The 15,003-nt window shown below is 44.8% G+C and overlaps 1 protein-coding gene across 1 annotated transcript in view; it reads left to right on the forward strand.

The window, feature by feature from the left end:
- The window catches only part of ABCA4 (ATP binding cassette subfamily A member 4), a 104,614-nt gene that overhangs the window by 45,903 nt on the left and 43,708 nt on the right, over window positions 1-15,003 (forward strand). The window contains exons 15-19 of the mRNA XM_074961300.1: window positions 573-794; window positions 3,612-3,816; window positions 6,558-6,656; window positions 10,786-11,010; window positions 14,029-14,206. Of these exons, the coding sequence (XP_074817401.1) occupies window positions 573-794; window positions 3,612-3,816; window positions 6,558-6,656; window positions 10,786-11,010; window positions 14,029-14,206 (929 nt within the window). The remainder of the gene's footprint in view (window positions 1-572; window positions 795-3,611; window positions 3,817-6,557; window positions 6,657-10,785; window positions 11,011-14,028; window positions 14,207-15,003) is intronic.

Consider the following 15,003-nt stretch of genomic DNA (forward strand, 5'->3'; position numbering starts at 1 on the left):
ATGTAATTCAAGTGCAGAATATAGTGCTTTATAATCTGCCTACAAGCTTTTCTTTTTAAATGTATGTCAGCCAACTTTCCCCACAACCTCTCTCCGGTGTGGGGTCCCGGGGAGAAGAATGGGAATTTGTTCTGATAGTTCAGACAATTTTATTTTAACAGAATTGGTTTCCATGCAGACATGTCTCACTTGGATTTGTAGGGTTGTAATGTCTGCAGGGAACTTTCCTTGAGGAATGCAGAGGGAGAACATCAGATTTTTGTTTGTAACAAAGTCAACAGAGAGTCATCAAATAGAACTCTGGGCTGGAAAACCATTGAGACTGGCAACAATGCCAGGTACCTCAGAGCCAGCGAGCAGGGATGAAATTAAACCACTGACTTACTTTAGCTGTGATTTTTTTTTTTTTAATTGTAAACATGCCTGGAGAGAGAGGTTAAATAGATTAGGTAGAGTGGGTAGTTTAAATTGATTAACCATTATAACTCTGGTACCAACGGTAGTTCTGAGCTCTGCTGCTAGTTTGTGAGACAGCAGTGTACCTAAACTCATTTGGTTTCCTTTGGTTACAGTGTGGCAAGGTGCTTCACTACAGCAATCCTCTCATCCTCCTTCTGTTTCTGCTGACGTTCACCACAGCCACCATAATGCAGTGTTTCTTGCTCAGTACCTTCTTCTCCAAAGCTAACTTGGCAGCCGCCTGCAGCGGAGTCCTCTACTTCACCCTCTACCTGCCCCACGTCGTCTGCTTTGCGTGGCAGGACCGCATGACTATTAACCTGAAGATTATGGCAGTAAGGCGCCTTTTGCCTCCCTCTTTGAAAATCTATGACCTCAGGCTCTCTCTGGCTGTATAATTCCTTTGTCTTGACTTTCTTGTGCCCCTGTCTCTGTCTCTCTAGTCAGCATGCGAGTAACTGAGAGTACAGTACCTGGTAAAGAGGAAGAGACCTGAGCCACCGTCCTCCCTCCTTATGCTGGTTTTGCACTGGGGAAACTCAACTGACTTCAGTGGAGTTACTCCTGACTCAGAGGGACACTATCAAGTAATTTAGGCTGAGAAGTTAGATATCTAGGGGAATAAGCCTTTGACAAACCGTAGTCACTAGAATGGTTTACATAGCTTTTTTTAAAAAGTTCAGTAAAACTAGTCTTTTTGATGTAGACATGCCCCTGCAGTGTTTGCAACCTGTACCTCGCTGCAGTGTGCTGCAGCAGGAGAGCCAGCAAGTGCAACCAGCTAGAAACAAATAGGTGCAAAATGTAAGTAAACAGAGGAAGTGGTGAAGATGCAAATTATCATTTTAAAATGATTTTAGATTTAAATGTGCCAACTGTATTTTAACACAAGTGCGACAGAGCTATTGTAACGTGATTTTTAACTGACTTTTAAATTCACTGAAAGCTGTTTTCATTCAAACATTTGTATTCCTGTGAGCATTTGCCAACCTTTAAAAAGTGCGTGTGTTTATATAAATAAAATTTGGGGCTCAAATTGACTTGAAAGTGTCCCCTTTAAACTAGATATGGGCCAAATCCAGAACCTCAAATGCAAACTCCTTTGATTTGCAGAATACATTGTGGTCCCATCTGTATTACAATTGTTGGCATAGTGGTTTGACTGGTACTCTAACTCTGCTGTAGATCAGGCTCTCTAACTGCACAGGACAGAATAGGGGTGGGCAAACTACAGCCTGTGGGCCACATCCGGCCCTTCAGATGTTTTGATCTGGCTCTCAAGCTCCCACCAGGGAGCGGGGTCTGGGGTTTGCCCCGCTCCGGTGCTCCAAGCGGGGGCTTGCCCCATGGCTCCCGAAAGCAGCAGCATGTCCCCCCTGTGGTTCCTACGCATAGGGGCAGCCAGGGGGCTCCACATGCTGCCCCCGCCCCAAGCACCGCCCCCGCAGTTCCCATTTGCCAGGAGCCATGGCCAATGGGAGCTGCAGGAGCGGTGCCTGTGGACTGGGCAGTGCGCCGAGCTGCCTGGCTGAGCCTCTGCATAGGAACTGGACGGGGGACATGCCGCTACTTCTAAGAGCTGCTTGAGGTAAGCGCCGCCTGGAGCCTGCACCACTGACCCCCTCCCATGCTCCAACCTCCTGCCCCAGCCCTGATCCCCCTCCATCCCTTCAAGCCCATTGGTCCCAGCCTGGAGCACCCTCCTGCACCCCCAGCCTCTCATCCCCAGCCCCACCCCAGAGACCATACCCCCAGCTGGAGACCTCAACTCCCCCCCCCCACCCCCTGTCCCAGCACTCCAACCCCCTGCCCCAGCCTGGAGTTCCCGCCCACACCCCTAGCCAGAGCCCTCACCCCCTCCCGCACCCCAACCCCCAATTTTGTGAGCATTCATGGCCCGCCATACAATTTCCATAGCCAGGTGTGGCCCTTGGGCCAAATAGTTTTCCCACCCCTGGGATAGCGCATTTCAGGTTCTGTAGATGAAGGCAATAAAACTGGATCAAGGACCTGATCCTGTGAGAAGCTCAATGCCCTTAACTCTGGAGCATTAACAGGATTTTAGGGTGCTGAAGTCGATGGAATTACGCTGGTGTAAAAGAAGGGAATCGGGCCCTTGCTGACGGAAACCAGGATGGGAAGCACTGGCAAAACAAGTTTCCCTGTGTTTTGTGTTGTGTTTGGGTTTATGTTGCTTGTTTAGAGCTTCACAGACTGAAATAGAGCTGGTTGGATTGGTGTGTGTGTGAGAGATTTTCCCATGGAAAATTTCAACGTTTTGTAAAAAATCAAAAACTCGGAAAATTTCACCTGAAAACTGAAATTTTTGATTCAGAGATCCAACCGCAGTGGCGCAGGCCCCCATTCTGTATGGGCTGTGCCAGGCTACATCTGCTGTGATGCAGCACAGTGTCCCCTCTCGCTGAGCTGTTGCAGTGCATCATGGAAAATGATGGCCAGAGGTTATGCTGGTTTGGTTGAACAAGAGCTGTGTAAATCAACTGGAAACCCCAAAAGGGCGGGGGTTGTGGTTTTGCTGAGGCTGGGTCTTCTGTGAATTTTCCCTTCTGCTGCACAGACACTGTCACTCCATGCACATCGTAGAATTCCTTTACCTTGGTATTTCTTGTGCCCTCATGTATCTCTCTTGTCAATGTGAGAGTACAGTACACCTCGTAAAGAAGAGGAGACCTGAGCCATCATCCTACATTTTATTTCATACTACTATTTCATTCTGCTGAGGCTGACAAGACACTTTTTGAATGAGCTCAAACTGCCAAAGTCATCTCCATTAGTCTCCATATGGAGAGATAACAAATGAGTTACACCCTCATGTGAGCAGATGCTGCTCCACTGAAGTCAATTGGAGCTGAACCTGTTTATGCCAGGGTTAAATTTGGATCATTGTGTCTAAGTCCTTCATAGAGCTGCCACCAGTCCTGAGATTAAAGATGTCCCAGTGTTGTTTTCCGAATACTTGACTTTCCAGTCCTACTGTACCTTAGATTGTGTTTAAAATAAAACCCTTTCCTTCTGTTAATCTTGATCATTCGTGTGCACAACCAAGATTCATACTTCAACTCAAAAAGTATTTTTTTATTGATGTGGGCTTTCCCCTTGCCTGAATCCCTGTTATTTCACCTTTATTCCAGAGCTTGCTTTCTCCAGTGGCTTTTGGATTCGGTACAGAATACTTGTCACGCTATGAAGAGCAAGGTGTTGGGCTACAGTGGAACAATATCAGGACTAGTCCTCTGGAGGGAGATGAATACAGTTTTTTCTTCTCCATTGAGATGATGCTTTTTGATGCTTTGCTCTATGGAATGCTCACGTGGTACCTTGAAAATGTTTTTCCAGGTATGTCAATCTCCCATTCATATGTGGTAGTGATTGTAAATAACACTGTCCTAAATTAATCTCTAACTATTAGGGAGTAGAATAGGACTTTAATGGGGGGAGGAGAAGATTACCCCACATCTGCCTGTCTTCTTGCATCTTCCTCTGATGTAGCGGGTGCTGGTCCCTGTCCGACACAGAATATCGGATCAGATGAACCACAAGTCTAATCTAGTCTGGAACCATTTTTGGTTTTTTGCATTTCCTTTTTCTCACTTTTTCCTTTTCATCCCTTTTTCCATTTTGCAAGTGAAAAGGGTGGGGAGAAAGGAAAACAGATTTTTGTGGTGTTTTTGGTCAAAAAAGGGAACATTTGATAAAACGATCTTTTCGCAAAATTTTTATGCTCGTAAAATGCCATTTTTCATCAAAATTCTTTTTCATTTGAAAAATTTTGACGTGCTCTAGTGAAAATGTTTAAGCCCTGACAATACACTTTGAAGCACAAAATACAAACTACAAGTGCTTGACTCACTACTGTGCTGTGGCTCCTTTATGTTAACTGTTTCTTCTGGTGTGGTTATAATTCCTGTGGAGCATGAGACAAATGGTTCTTCTCACTGACTAGATGGTCAGGAACATTCCCTAAGGGGATTTTTAAGGTTTTTATAGAGAATCCTGGGTGTGATGTTAGCAACGTGGTACAAATTAAGAAGTGAGTGTTTCATGGGCAAGAACATTTCCTTGTAGCTTAAAAAAAGTTGTTTAGCCTCATGTTAAACATGATTGAAATACTACATTAAAAGTTGTAGAAGCGATGGGGTTGCCTTTGAATGGATTTGCTGCTCTAGCATACATACCGTAGCTCCCCTGCCTGTTGTTGAAGCAGGTGGCAATGGTTAGCCGAACTTCAGAGCGTGGAGGGTTATTCTATTAGGAGGAGAAATTGATCATGTGGCCCTGTTTAATTACAAAGAACATACAGTCCTATATCCGGTTTCAGAGTAACAGCCGTGTTAGTCTGTATTCGCAAAAAGAAAAGGAGTACTTGTGGCACCTTAGAGACTAACACATTTATCTGAGCATAAGCTTTCGTGAGCTACAGCTCACTTCATCGGATGCATCCGATAAATTGGTTAGTCTCTAAGGTGCCACAAGTACTCCTTTTCTTTTAGTCCTATATCCCTGCACACCACGGGAGTCAAACAGGAGACAGCTTCTTTGTTCACAGTTCCAAGCCTCTTTTTAACCAATGGTTTACCCAAAAAGCGCGCTCTAGGCTTTTTTCAGGGCCACACTCCCACTGTTTATTCTGGCTGTCTCCTTGGCTTTCTGCTCCTTCTCTATTTCTGTGGTGTCTGTGTGTTTCTCACAGCTTTTCTCTCACATTCAGACACATACAGCTCCACCAATCATTGCCCCAGCCCCTGCATTTTCTATATCCGTCCCCAGGAAAACCCCTTGGGCTGCATTATCAGCTTTTTCTCAAGCCTTTCCAAGTATGGGTGGTTTGGGTGGTGGCTCCTATTGCTTCAGCTATCTGGTTCCATAAAGGAGCTCAATTGTTTTTTACACTTATCCTGAATGAAAGGTGGCTGTACATCCACCAGCTTCAAGGAGGTTTAACTAAACCCATAACAAGCCAAGGCTGCTTCTGTGAGCAGACAGAGAGTTGGGTGAGTTAATGTGAGCACAGTAAGTCAATTCTAAGAACTTAGGGGGTAGTATTTTAAGTGGAAAGAAAAGGAGTACTTGTGGCACCTTAAGGACTAACCAATTTATTTGAGCATAAGCTTTCGTGAGCTACAGCTCACTTCTTCGGATGCATATTGTATGTATATGATTAAGTGGAAATCATATACATACAATCATTGCAAAGTTCTTGTATCAGGTTTGAAGCTGTGATGGAATAAACTGCTTGTTTGCAAAAAGTTTCTCTGGAAATTACCCAAACAGCTTGGGGAGTCATCCAGTCCTTGTTTAGAGCTTCCTTGTTAGAAAGCCAGTCCAGAGAAATGAAGTGTAAATGAGCAGGTATTCTAGTAACTATCACACAGAAATAGACTACACAGCAGTGTTTATTGCAAATCTTACTGCTGATTTTGAGTAAGTGGCAGAAGACACTATGTAGGCAGGCTCACAAAGAATAAGACTTTAAACATAGAGGACCAGATTCTTAGCCAGTGTAAATTGCCATCACACCACATTTTTTAGTTGTTTTTCCTGGAAAGCTGCATGTTGAAATTTTGGCCTGAGCTGCCTCTTAATTTCTTTTTGATGCCTGTTGTGCATTCAGGCCCAGTGCGATCTTTGTAAACATGATGAGCTTTTCACCCATTCAGTCTCTAGAATTTTGAAGGGGACTTCAAAAAGAAATCATTGCTTGGGGTCAGGAGCCTACCTGCTGGAATTGGACATTTCTTGGCAGCTAGTGCCTGGTCTTAAGGGTTCAAACTAGCCCCAGGCAGGGGGTAGCCGAATTCCTTAATTAAACCAGATTTTGCTTTAGAAAACTAAAGTTAGCTCCGATCACACATAATGTGTTTATTTCCCCTCCCTTTCCCAAAATATTTGGAAACTGGGGTTATTCTGTTGGAAGCATAGTGGGTGGCTGTGCTTTGTTAGATCTTCTAATATGTTGGAACAGGATTGCTAATGAAACTCCAAGTATTGATATTTACATTATGAAAGTTGCATACCTGAGTTCCAGCCCATAGAAGAATGTGGACTCTCTGTATGGACTGGGTCTGTTTGTGTTTTAGGGGAGTATGGGATACCACGGCCTTGGTATTTCCCTCTGCAGGAGTCTTACTGGTTTAGGTCTGGCTACCCAAAAGCTGAGAAAACAGCAACTGCCGATGGTGAGTTATTTGAAAACTCTGGTGCTCGGAAATAACTTCAAAACCCACTGATCCGTTTAAAGGTGAATACATTGTACATTCATTATGTGAGCCACTGAAAAGATTAGAGACAGACGTACAGTGGGAATCTTAGCAGGTGGCTTTGAACTCTGAGTGGCCCACTATTATTAGAGAGTTATTAGAGGATGAGTCATTGTTCCATCCGAGGGCTTTTAAAGCATGCATAAGTTAGCTGGGAACATCAGAGCCACATCTCTCTAATTCATGCATATGAGGATATTTGATGAGCTGTTATTACCCAACCCAGAATATTGATGACTTGAGTCACAATGGATATGATACTGATTTTAATTACACTGTGTTTACACTGGGGTTACACCTCTCACTCTGGACCTGAGTCTCTCCCATTTACTTTGTCATCAGTGTAACTATTAACTTCAAAGGAGCTACTTCTGATTTACACTAGAGTGAGATCAGAATTGTGCCCCTTTTGTGTGTATGTGCACACATGTATGTATATATAGCCTATTTTGAGAATGCCTATCTAAGCACTCCTAATTGATGCTAGTGTAATTAAGAACAGCATCTGGCTCATTGTATTTTCATAGACATACAGTAGAGCGTCAGAGTTATGAATACCAGAGTTATGAACTGACCAGTGAACCACACACCTCATTTGGAACTGGAAGTGCACAATCAGGCAGCAGAGACCAAAAAAAAAAAATCACAAATACTGTACAGTACAATTCTGTGTTAAATGTAAACTACTAGAAAAAAAAAAGGGAAAGTTTAAAAAAAGATTTGACAGGGCAAGGAAACTGCTTCTGTGCTTATTTCATTAAAATGAAAATGGTTAAAAGCAGCATTTTTCATCTGCATAGTAAAGTTTCAAAGCTGTATTAAGTCAATGTTCAGTTGTAAACTTTTGAAAGAACAACCATAACCTTTTGTTCAGAGTTACGAACAACCTCCATTCCCAAGGTGTTCGTAACTCTGAGGTTCTACTGTAACAGGCAGAGAGATGAAGGAATCATTCTTTGCCTGTTTTTGCAAGGGCAGTCTACTCATCACAATATGACCCCTCGTCAGCTCTGATGGACTGTTTGCAAGGGGTCTGGGCACAAGAAGTTGCTTCTAGACCAGAAGGGTCTAATCTCCTCTGCAAACATTCTGAAATCCTCCTCCCAGTCTGCCCACATGTTGGGGTTGAGAAGAAAGAAACAGCAACATTGATCTCCTTAAAGGGGATTTACATTGTGGTATGTTCTGAACTGAATAAACAGCTTTCCCACTAGCCTCACTATGAGGGGAATTCAGAATTACAGAGGTTGGCCTGGATATTTTTTTTTAACAATTTCTGAATTTTATTTTTAGTACAAATTTAGATCCTAGATGGATACAGTCTCCTCATGGGCATAAACTCCAACAATTTTCAGAAGGGCAGTGTGCTCCCTCTGGTTTTGGAGGCCATGCTTATAGCCAGCAAAAATGGCTTTGGACCACAGTCTCCCAGACATGGTGTCTTCCTGAAGTCCTGCTCCCAGCAGGCCCCTGCGCCTTCGACCCAAGATGCTAGAGTCCATTCTCTGTCTCTGCTTCGTTGCACCCATCAGCCAAAGAGGCATTGGGTGCAGGGGAGCGAACTACATTGTATATAGGTGTGGAGGGAGATTTTCAAAGGCACAAATAGGAGGTGGGCCATGCATTTCCCTTTGGCTCCTTTGAAAACTCCACACTTATAGCATAGAGTCACTTAGAGGGTTTTAGCATTTAGCACATACCTTTGGGATGCCCCTCAATACTAATAGAAAAATATTTTTACTTTCAGAGTGTTCGTAATGCCCCATAAGTGCTGTATTTTCTGCCAGGTGTGCCTAGGAGAGGGGTAGACAGGGAGCCTTTAAACTCTAAAGTCTTCTGGTATAGGTTTCTTTATAGCACTTTTCAAATTGTTCAAGTGAAGTGTTACTGCCTAAATGAAATCTGAGCATTTGCCCCAAGCAGCAGTTCATTTTCCAGGATCAAAATTATTTTTAAAAAATTGACACATCATAATTATGGATGATGAATTACATGTAGTAATCTGGAGAACCTAGTGCTGCTCTTGGCTAGAGGGAAAAGATATTATCTCAGGTAACCTTAGGACAGGCCCCTACTGGATCACAAGAATTCAATCTGTCATAACTCACCCCCTCCTCTTTTCTAGAGAAGGTAAAACTGAAAAGATCTTAGATCTCTGAGGAATCCCTCCATGGGAAGCACATAATAGTTCATCTATTTGAAGGACTAGGGTCCTTTAGTTCTTCAGCTTATTAAATTAGCTTCTCCCACACACCTGCCACATCTGGGTCACAAGGGCAACAATTATAATGAACAATTATATCTTTCTTCCTTTAGAGAAACTGTCATGCACTGGGAAAAACATGAGGGGGGTGGGAGGGGAAAACACCAGGAAATCCAAGAGCAAATAAGGCTATGTCTACACTTAGAGCTAGGGGTGTGATTTCTAGCTTGAGCAGACATACTCACACTAGCGCTTATCAAGCTAGCATACTAAAAATAGTAGTGTCACTGAAGTAACACGGTCAGTGGCGAGTGGCAGCATGGTCGAGCTGCCCAAAATATGCACCCACAGGGTCCGGGTAGCGTTGTGCTCAGAGCAGCTAAGTCACTACTGCCAGCGCTACTGCAGCTACACTATTTTTTGCTCACTAGCTTGATGAGAGCTGGTGTGAATATGTCTATTTGAGCTAAGAATCACACCTCTAGCTCCAAGTGTAGACACAGCCAGAGGCCTGGTTTACAATAGGAAATAAGGAAAAATCCACGCTGCTGAGTGATGCAGTTAAACCGACCTAACCCCAGTGTAGACAGCGCCAGTGGGAGAATTCTCCCATCAACCTAGCTTCCACTTCTCAGGGACATGACATACCTACACCAACAGTAGAAGCCCACCCATGGTGTGGTAGCATCTTCAATGAAGTGCTGCAGTGTTTTAAGTGTAAACAAGCCCTAAAATGCTAAATCAACCTGATACATTTTAAAACTAAGTAGTTGTACCAGTGTATTCCCATGGCAATTAAGTTGCTTAGGGTATGTCTCTACTGCAGCCAGGAGCGTGCCTCCCAGCATGGGCAGACAGGCCTGAGATAGCTGCGCTCAGGCTAGCACCCTAAAAATAGCAGTGTGAACATTGCAGCATGGCAGCAGTCTGGGCTAGCCATCTGAGCTCAGACCCAATGGGTCAGGCGGGCTTGTACTCGGTGGCTAACCCAAGCCACCACCCATGCCACAACGTCCACACTGCTATTTTTAGTGTGCAGAGTTAGCACAAGACTGTTTACCTGGGCTGGGAGGTGCGCTTCCAGCTACTGTGAAACCTGCTTATGGGGTCTAATTGTGTACCACTCAACTCCGTTAGAGTTTTTCCATTGCCTTTAATCGGAACAGGATTGGGCAAGACTAAACTCTGATATAATGAAAATTTAGGTATAGACTGATAGTTCCAGATCATTTCAATGTATTGCAAAACAGTGAACCTCTGCTTCTAACTACATTGTGGGGGAAAAAAACCCTTCAGAGGACACACTGTTCTTGCTTCCCTTGTCCCCCCTCCACATAAATTCATGTAGCTGCTTTCCTTCCTAGAGGTATGATCGAAGCACATGATTGGGAACTGCACGCTAACTCTTTCACTCTGCCCTTGGTTACATCACGTAACCTCCGGATCCCCAGCTGCAAAATAGGGATCTAACAGGGAGGGGTTTGCGAAGAATATAGTCTGCAGTTACCAACACAGTCAGTGCATATCAGACCTTATGCTTTAGGACATAAACCAGCCCACTAAGCACCTGGGATTAGGAAGAAACTTCCGCCATGGAATTGAAAAGATGTCAGTCTTGCCTCTGTAGTACCTGGTCTTGAGTACTTGGAAGAGAGGATATTAGGCTAGGTGGATCATTAGTCTGATAGGTCAGAGTGCAATTGCTGTGTTCCTAATGTCACTGAAGGGCTTTGATGATGAATAATGCTAAGAGCTAAGTACTGTTGTAATTTATTACTATCTCACTTCTCCCAATACATCTCCAGAGATGATGGTAATCTTTAAATTAACTTTTGGTTAATGTAGAAAAAAGTCCCAGGAAAGAAGGCAGTCCAGCCTGGAAGGCCCCAAGACAGGAAAAGACTGCAATCATGAGGGAGGAAGCAGATGAGCCTGAAAAGCTGGAAGAACAGAGTGACAACCAGAGGGAGAAGGATGGTAAAGAATCCAAATGTAAACACAAAAGAAAAAAAGAGCGCGCCAAGCAGGGGAAGCCTAAGGCAGAGGCAAAGGACAAAGATGAAATGACTAGTAAGGAGACAGAGAGAGAGCAACCTGAGTAACCGTGACACTTTGTGAAAAACGTTTTAACCCCCAGGTACTTCGCAGAAGACCAGAATTGTGTACATGTGAGAAACAAGAGAAGCACTCCATGTTGGAGCATAGACCTGAGCCCTTATTTCTGAGAAAGCACAGAGCTGCCCACAAACCAGCAGTGATGGGTTGTATAGCCTATCCTGTGCTGGTTAGCTCCGATCTGTCACCAAGTCAGTGCTGTCCCAGGAGAGCGGGCAATGGTACTGCTGCTGGCAGCCCTCCACTGGGGTGCAGCTTTAATTTCTGCCAGGGACTCCACAGGTGCTCTGCCTCAAGAACTTTCTCAGGAGATGTGTTGAAACACCCAGCCACTGCACTGTTGCTCCCTTGTGGTCCACAGCCACTTACCCTTTGGGCTGCTCAGGCTACCTCTGGAGGAGAGTGTTCTACCATAAAGGCTCTACAGCTGGGTCTCTTCCAGTGGAAACCCATACTGTCTGTTCTTACAGCATGTTAGTACCCTTGCTAAGTGACACCTGAGGGACACACATGCTGGCTTGCTAGGGCTAAATTGTGGCCACGACTTTAATACCAAGACTTGAGAGAGATGAGCTAAGATAAAGGCAAAAAATTCTCCCAAAACCCATCCTGCAGCAGGCCCTGTGTATGTAGGGGAATGGCTGGTTCCAAAGGGATATATGTGAATTGTTCTGTCTCTACGGTGTGATGCTGACATTAGCTCCCATCTAAACATTCCTGAATATGACCTGGTTGGTATTCAAGGGCCAGTGCCTTCTTCTGTGGGGAGACAGATGAGCTTTCTGCATGTGGTCCCCAGAGGAATCCATGGCAGCAAGCTGGTGATTACACAGCAGATTCCACCACCACAGACAGCTAAGGGCTTAGCTCTCAGACTCTCTTGAAAAGCTAGAGGTAAAACTGGGGTCATGAGAGCTCATCCTCATGTAGGTATTGATGACCTGCATTCAGAGTGAATGGAAACAGGACAGTGCTTCAAAAGGAACAAGCCAGGCAAGGGGCAAAGGTCATTTTAGCAAATCTGCTTCTAGTACCTCTTTATCTTTGCTTTGCTCTGCTCATCAGCTCCCAAGTTCCAGCAGCTCTGAAACTGCAGTAGCAGGGGCTTTGCCTGTCACTAAAGGGCACAGCCTGCATTCCCCATTTTTGGCATGAGGTCTTCAGCCAGCTACATAGTAACTGGTGTGTGTGAACAGTACACAATAAAACAATCGCAGAGTTCAATTCAAAGTTCTACGTACCAGTAGGAGGGGCAGGGGCACTCTCAGTGGGATTCAGAGCTGGCATGAGTGGGTGTAACTGGAGTTGGACAGTGGTGCAAAGGATAGATGAACTAGCAATAAGCCAATCCAGTTCAAGACAGCAGAGCACAGTCTAATGACTGGCACGAGATAAATCTGCCCTAGCTGGTGAACTTCAGGCAATTTGCACTAAGCCCTCATCTACATTCCCAACAAACAACACAATGTTATCAATATCCACCTGTAGAGTCAGGAGAATGACCAGTCCTTAGCCCCACGGGAAAGCCAGCAGAGCAGAGGCGTCAGGATGGCCACAAAAAAGGTGCAGAGTTTGGGGATAGACCTTCACACCACATGCATTAGCCTGAGTCCAGGAGTTTTACAGGCAAACGAGAAACGAACTCATGTCAAATGTAAGACTTGTGGTGGGAACTTGACCAATGTTCCATGCAGATCAAGAAGAGTCAGGCTGCTGGAATCTGTGTGTGCATGCTCCTGTCTTAGCATTCAGACACGCATCAGGTACTCCAGGGTGTTTGGACTCAATCCAGTGAAGTACTGAGAGCCCTCGACTCCCTTGTGGTGCAAGACCCAAAGAAATGGTCTGCTCTGTCTTGTACAAAGCTGCACAGTCCAGTCCTGTGATTGTGGCTGCTCTGCGGTGCCCAATAGACCCATCCTGCCACATGGGGCTTCTCTGCTAGCTTTGTTTAGAATGGCAGACCCATGGGAGTTGCTGATGGAGACGGGGCTCACCAACAGGATTGGCCACACCCAGGCAGCCTGGACTGCACCTCAGTACAGCCCTTCTGGGGGCTGAAAAATGAAGTAAACCACAATTGCAGAATAACCCTCCCTGCAAATCCTTAAGTGCGTTATGTAAATAGAAGTGCACAGGGTCTGTAGCATAAATATTCTCAACTCCTATCATTTGTCTTCATGTTTAATTTTCTTCAGATGGTCTTTGCTTTGCCTAGAACTTGATGGTGAAGTTTAAAATTATGCTTTTGTGATCCCTAGAGGAAATTCACCCCTGTGCAGAGCTCATCTTAAGTGGTGCCTAGATCTTGGGCTGGCCCTCTGCCCAGTGTGAATTTCACCCCACTAGGATTAAAAGGAAGCTTTATTAAAGGTTCACGAGGTACCTACATATCACAACCAGCATAGATCCGGATTGGGGTGTGGGAGTTTTTAAAGCGTCAGTGGATAAATTGTAACCAATACTTGCAATCCCCCATAACACAAGCCCGACCCCAGATGTACAGTACCTTCCCTCTTAACTTGTGTAAATTTGATTTTAAACATTAACTTTAATAAAAAAATTTTTACAGCCTAGAAAAATAAAAGAAAAGGGACATCTGGGCTGATGACTTGACTGGCTTAGCTGGAAATATAGCTCCATCTCCAGGCTGGTTTAATCTCCCAGCACACAGACAGACTGAAACCTAAACAATGTCTTTCTGTCACATATGAACAAACACAAAACACAGTCACCTTCATCTGAGTTGTGTCTCCACAAATCCTCTCATTTACCCAGGTAAATAAGGAATAACTCTATGGATGTCAATAAATCTACCCCAGTTCAAAACTGGTATGAGGGGACAACTGGGCCCTGGGACTTTGTGCTGTAGTTTACACTGTGATTGTGCTGCTGTAAGCAATGATGTGCTGAGAGCTGTGGCCAGAGTGTGGCTCTAACTCCCTTTTCATTCTTGATTTCTTGCCTTTCAAGTCAACACCTTTTTTGAACCTGAGCCTCCAGACCTGATCCCGGGTGTGTGTGCACAGAACCTGGTGAAGATTTTTGCAGGCAGGCCCAAGCCAGCAGTGGATGGCATGAATGTTACTTTCTATGAGGGCCAAATCACAGCCTTCCTCGGCCACAATGGAGCTGGAAAGACAACCACCATGTAAGTGTTAGAAGAAGCTCTGGCTGTGCAAATCCAGGGCATTGCCCTGCTGCTCTGATCCTGAGTTCTGTAGAGCAGCAGGCTGATCTCTCCATTCTCCTAGCTTCTCTCTTTCCGAGCGACCACCTCTGCAACTAGCACATAAGGACCGGTTGTCCCCATGTAGGGACATGCTGACTATAGAAAAGGGAGAGCATGAAATACATGACAATCCAATTTAAAATGGCCCTAAAAAGCCTGGGGTTACATGTGTTTTCTGTTTGTACCCAGCAGGTAATACCAAATCCACACATTAGTGATCTACCATACAGTCTCCAACTCCTTTCAGTCTACAGCAAAGCAGAGTGCAGGTCAGGAGGGCAGGGTAGCCCTAGTATAACCCACGGGCAGCACTGTTACATGATTGCATTCAAGGCTTTGAACCATTATTCTGGATCTCTGCCACAGGGAGACTCATTCTAGGTCATGTGTAGTCAGGGCTGGGGAAACTTGCCTGGAGAACTGGTTTGAAAAGTACAAGTTCAGGTTAACTTGACTTAAACACCGTTTGGCCAGCCAACAAGGACCAGATCAAACTTTTGTGCAAACCAAGTTTGGAGTCAGTTTTCTAGCCTAGGGGAGGACCATATAGACAATTGATACCAGACCCAGAACCACACCTTAGCAGAGTTACTGTATGCATTCCCAGGGTCTCACTTGTGTATTTTATTAGGACTAGATTTAGATGTGTCCATGCTTCCCAGTGGGATTGTGTTTCAGCAACCACTGGAATAAGAAGTCGTCATGTGCCACCTAGT

This window comes from Natator depressus, chromosome 8 (genome assembly GCF_965152275.1).
Source record: "Natator depressus isolate rNatDep1 chromosome 8, rNatDep2.hap1, whole genome shotgun sequence".
NCBI lineage: Eukaryota > Metazoa > Chordata > Testudines > Cheloniidae > Natator > Natator depressus.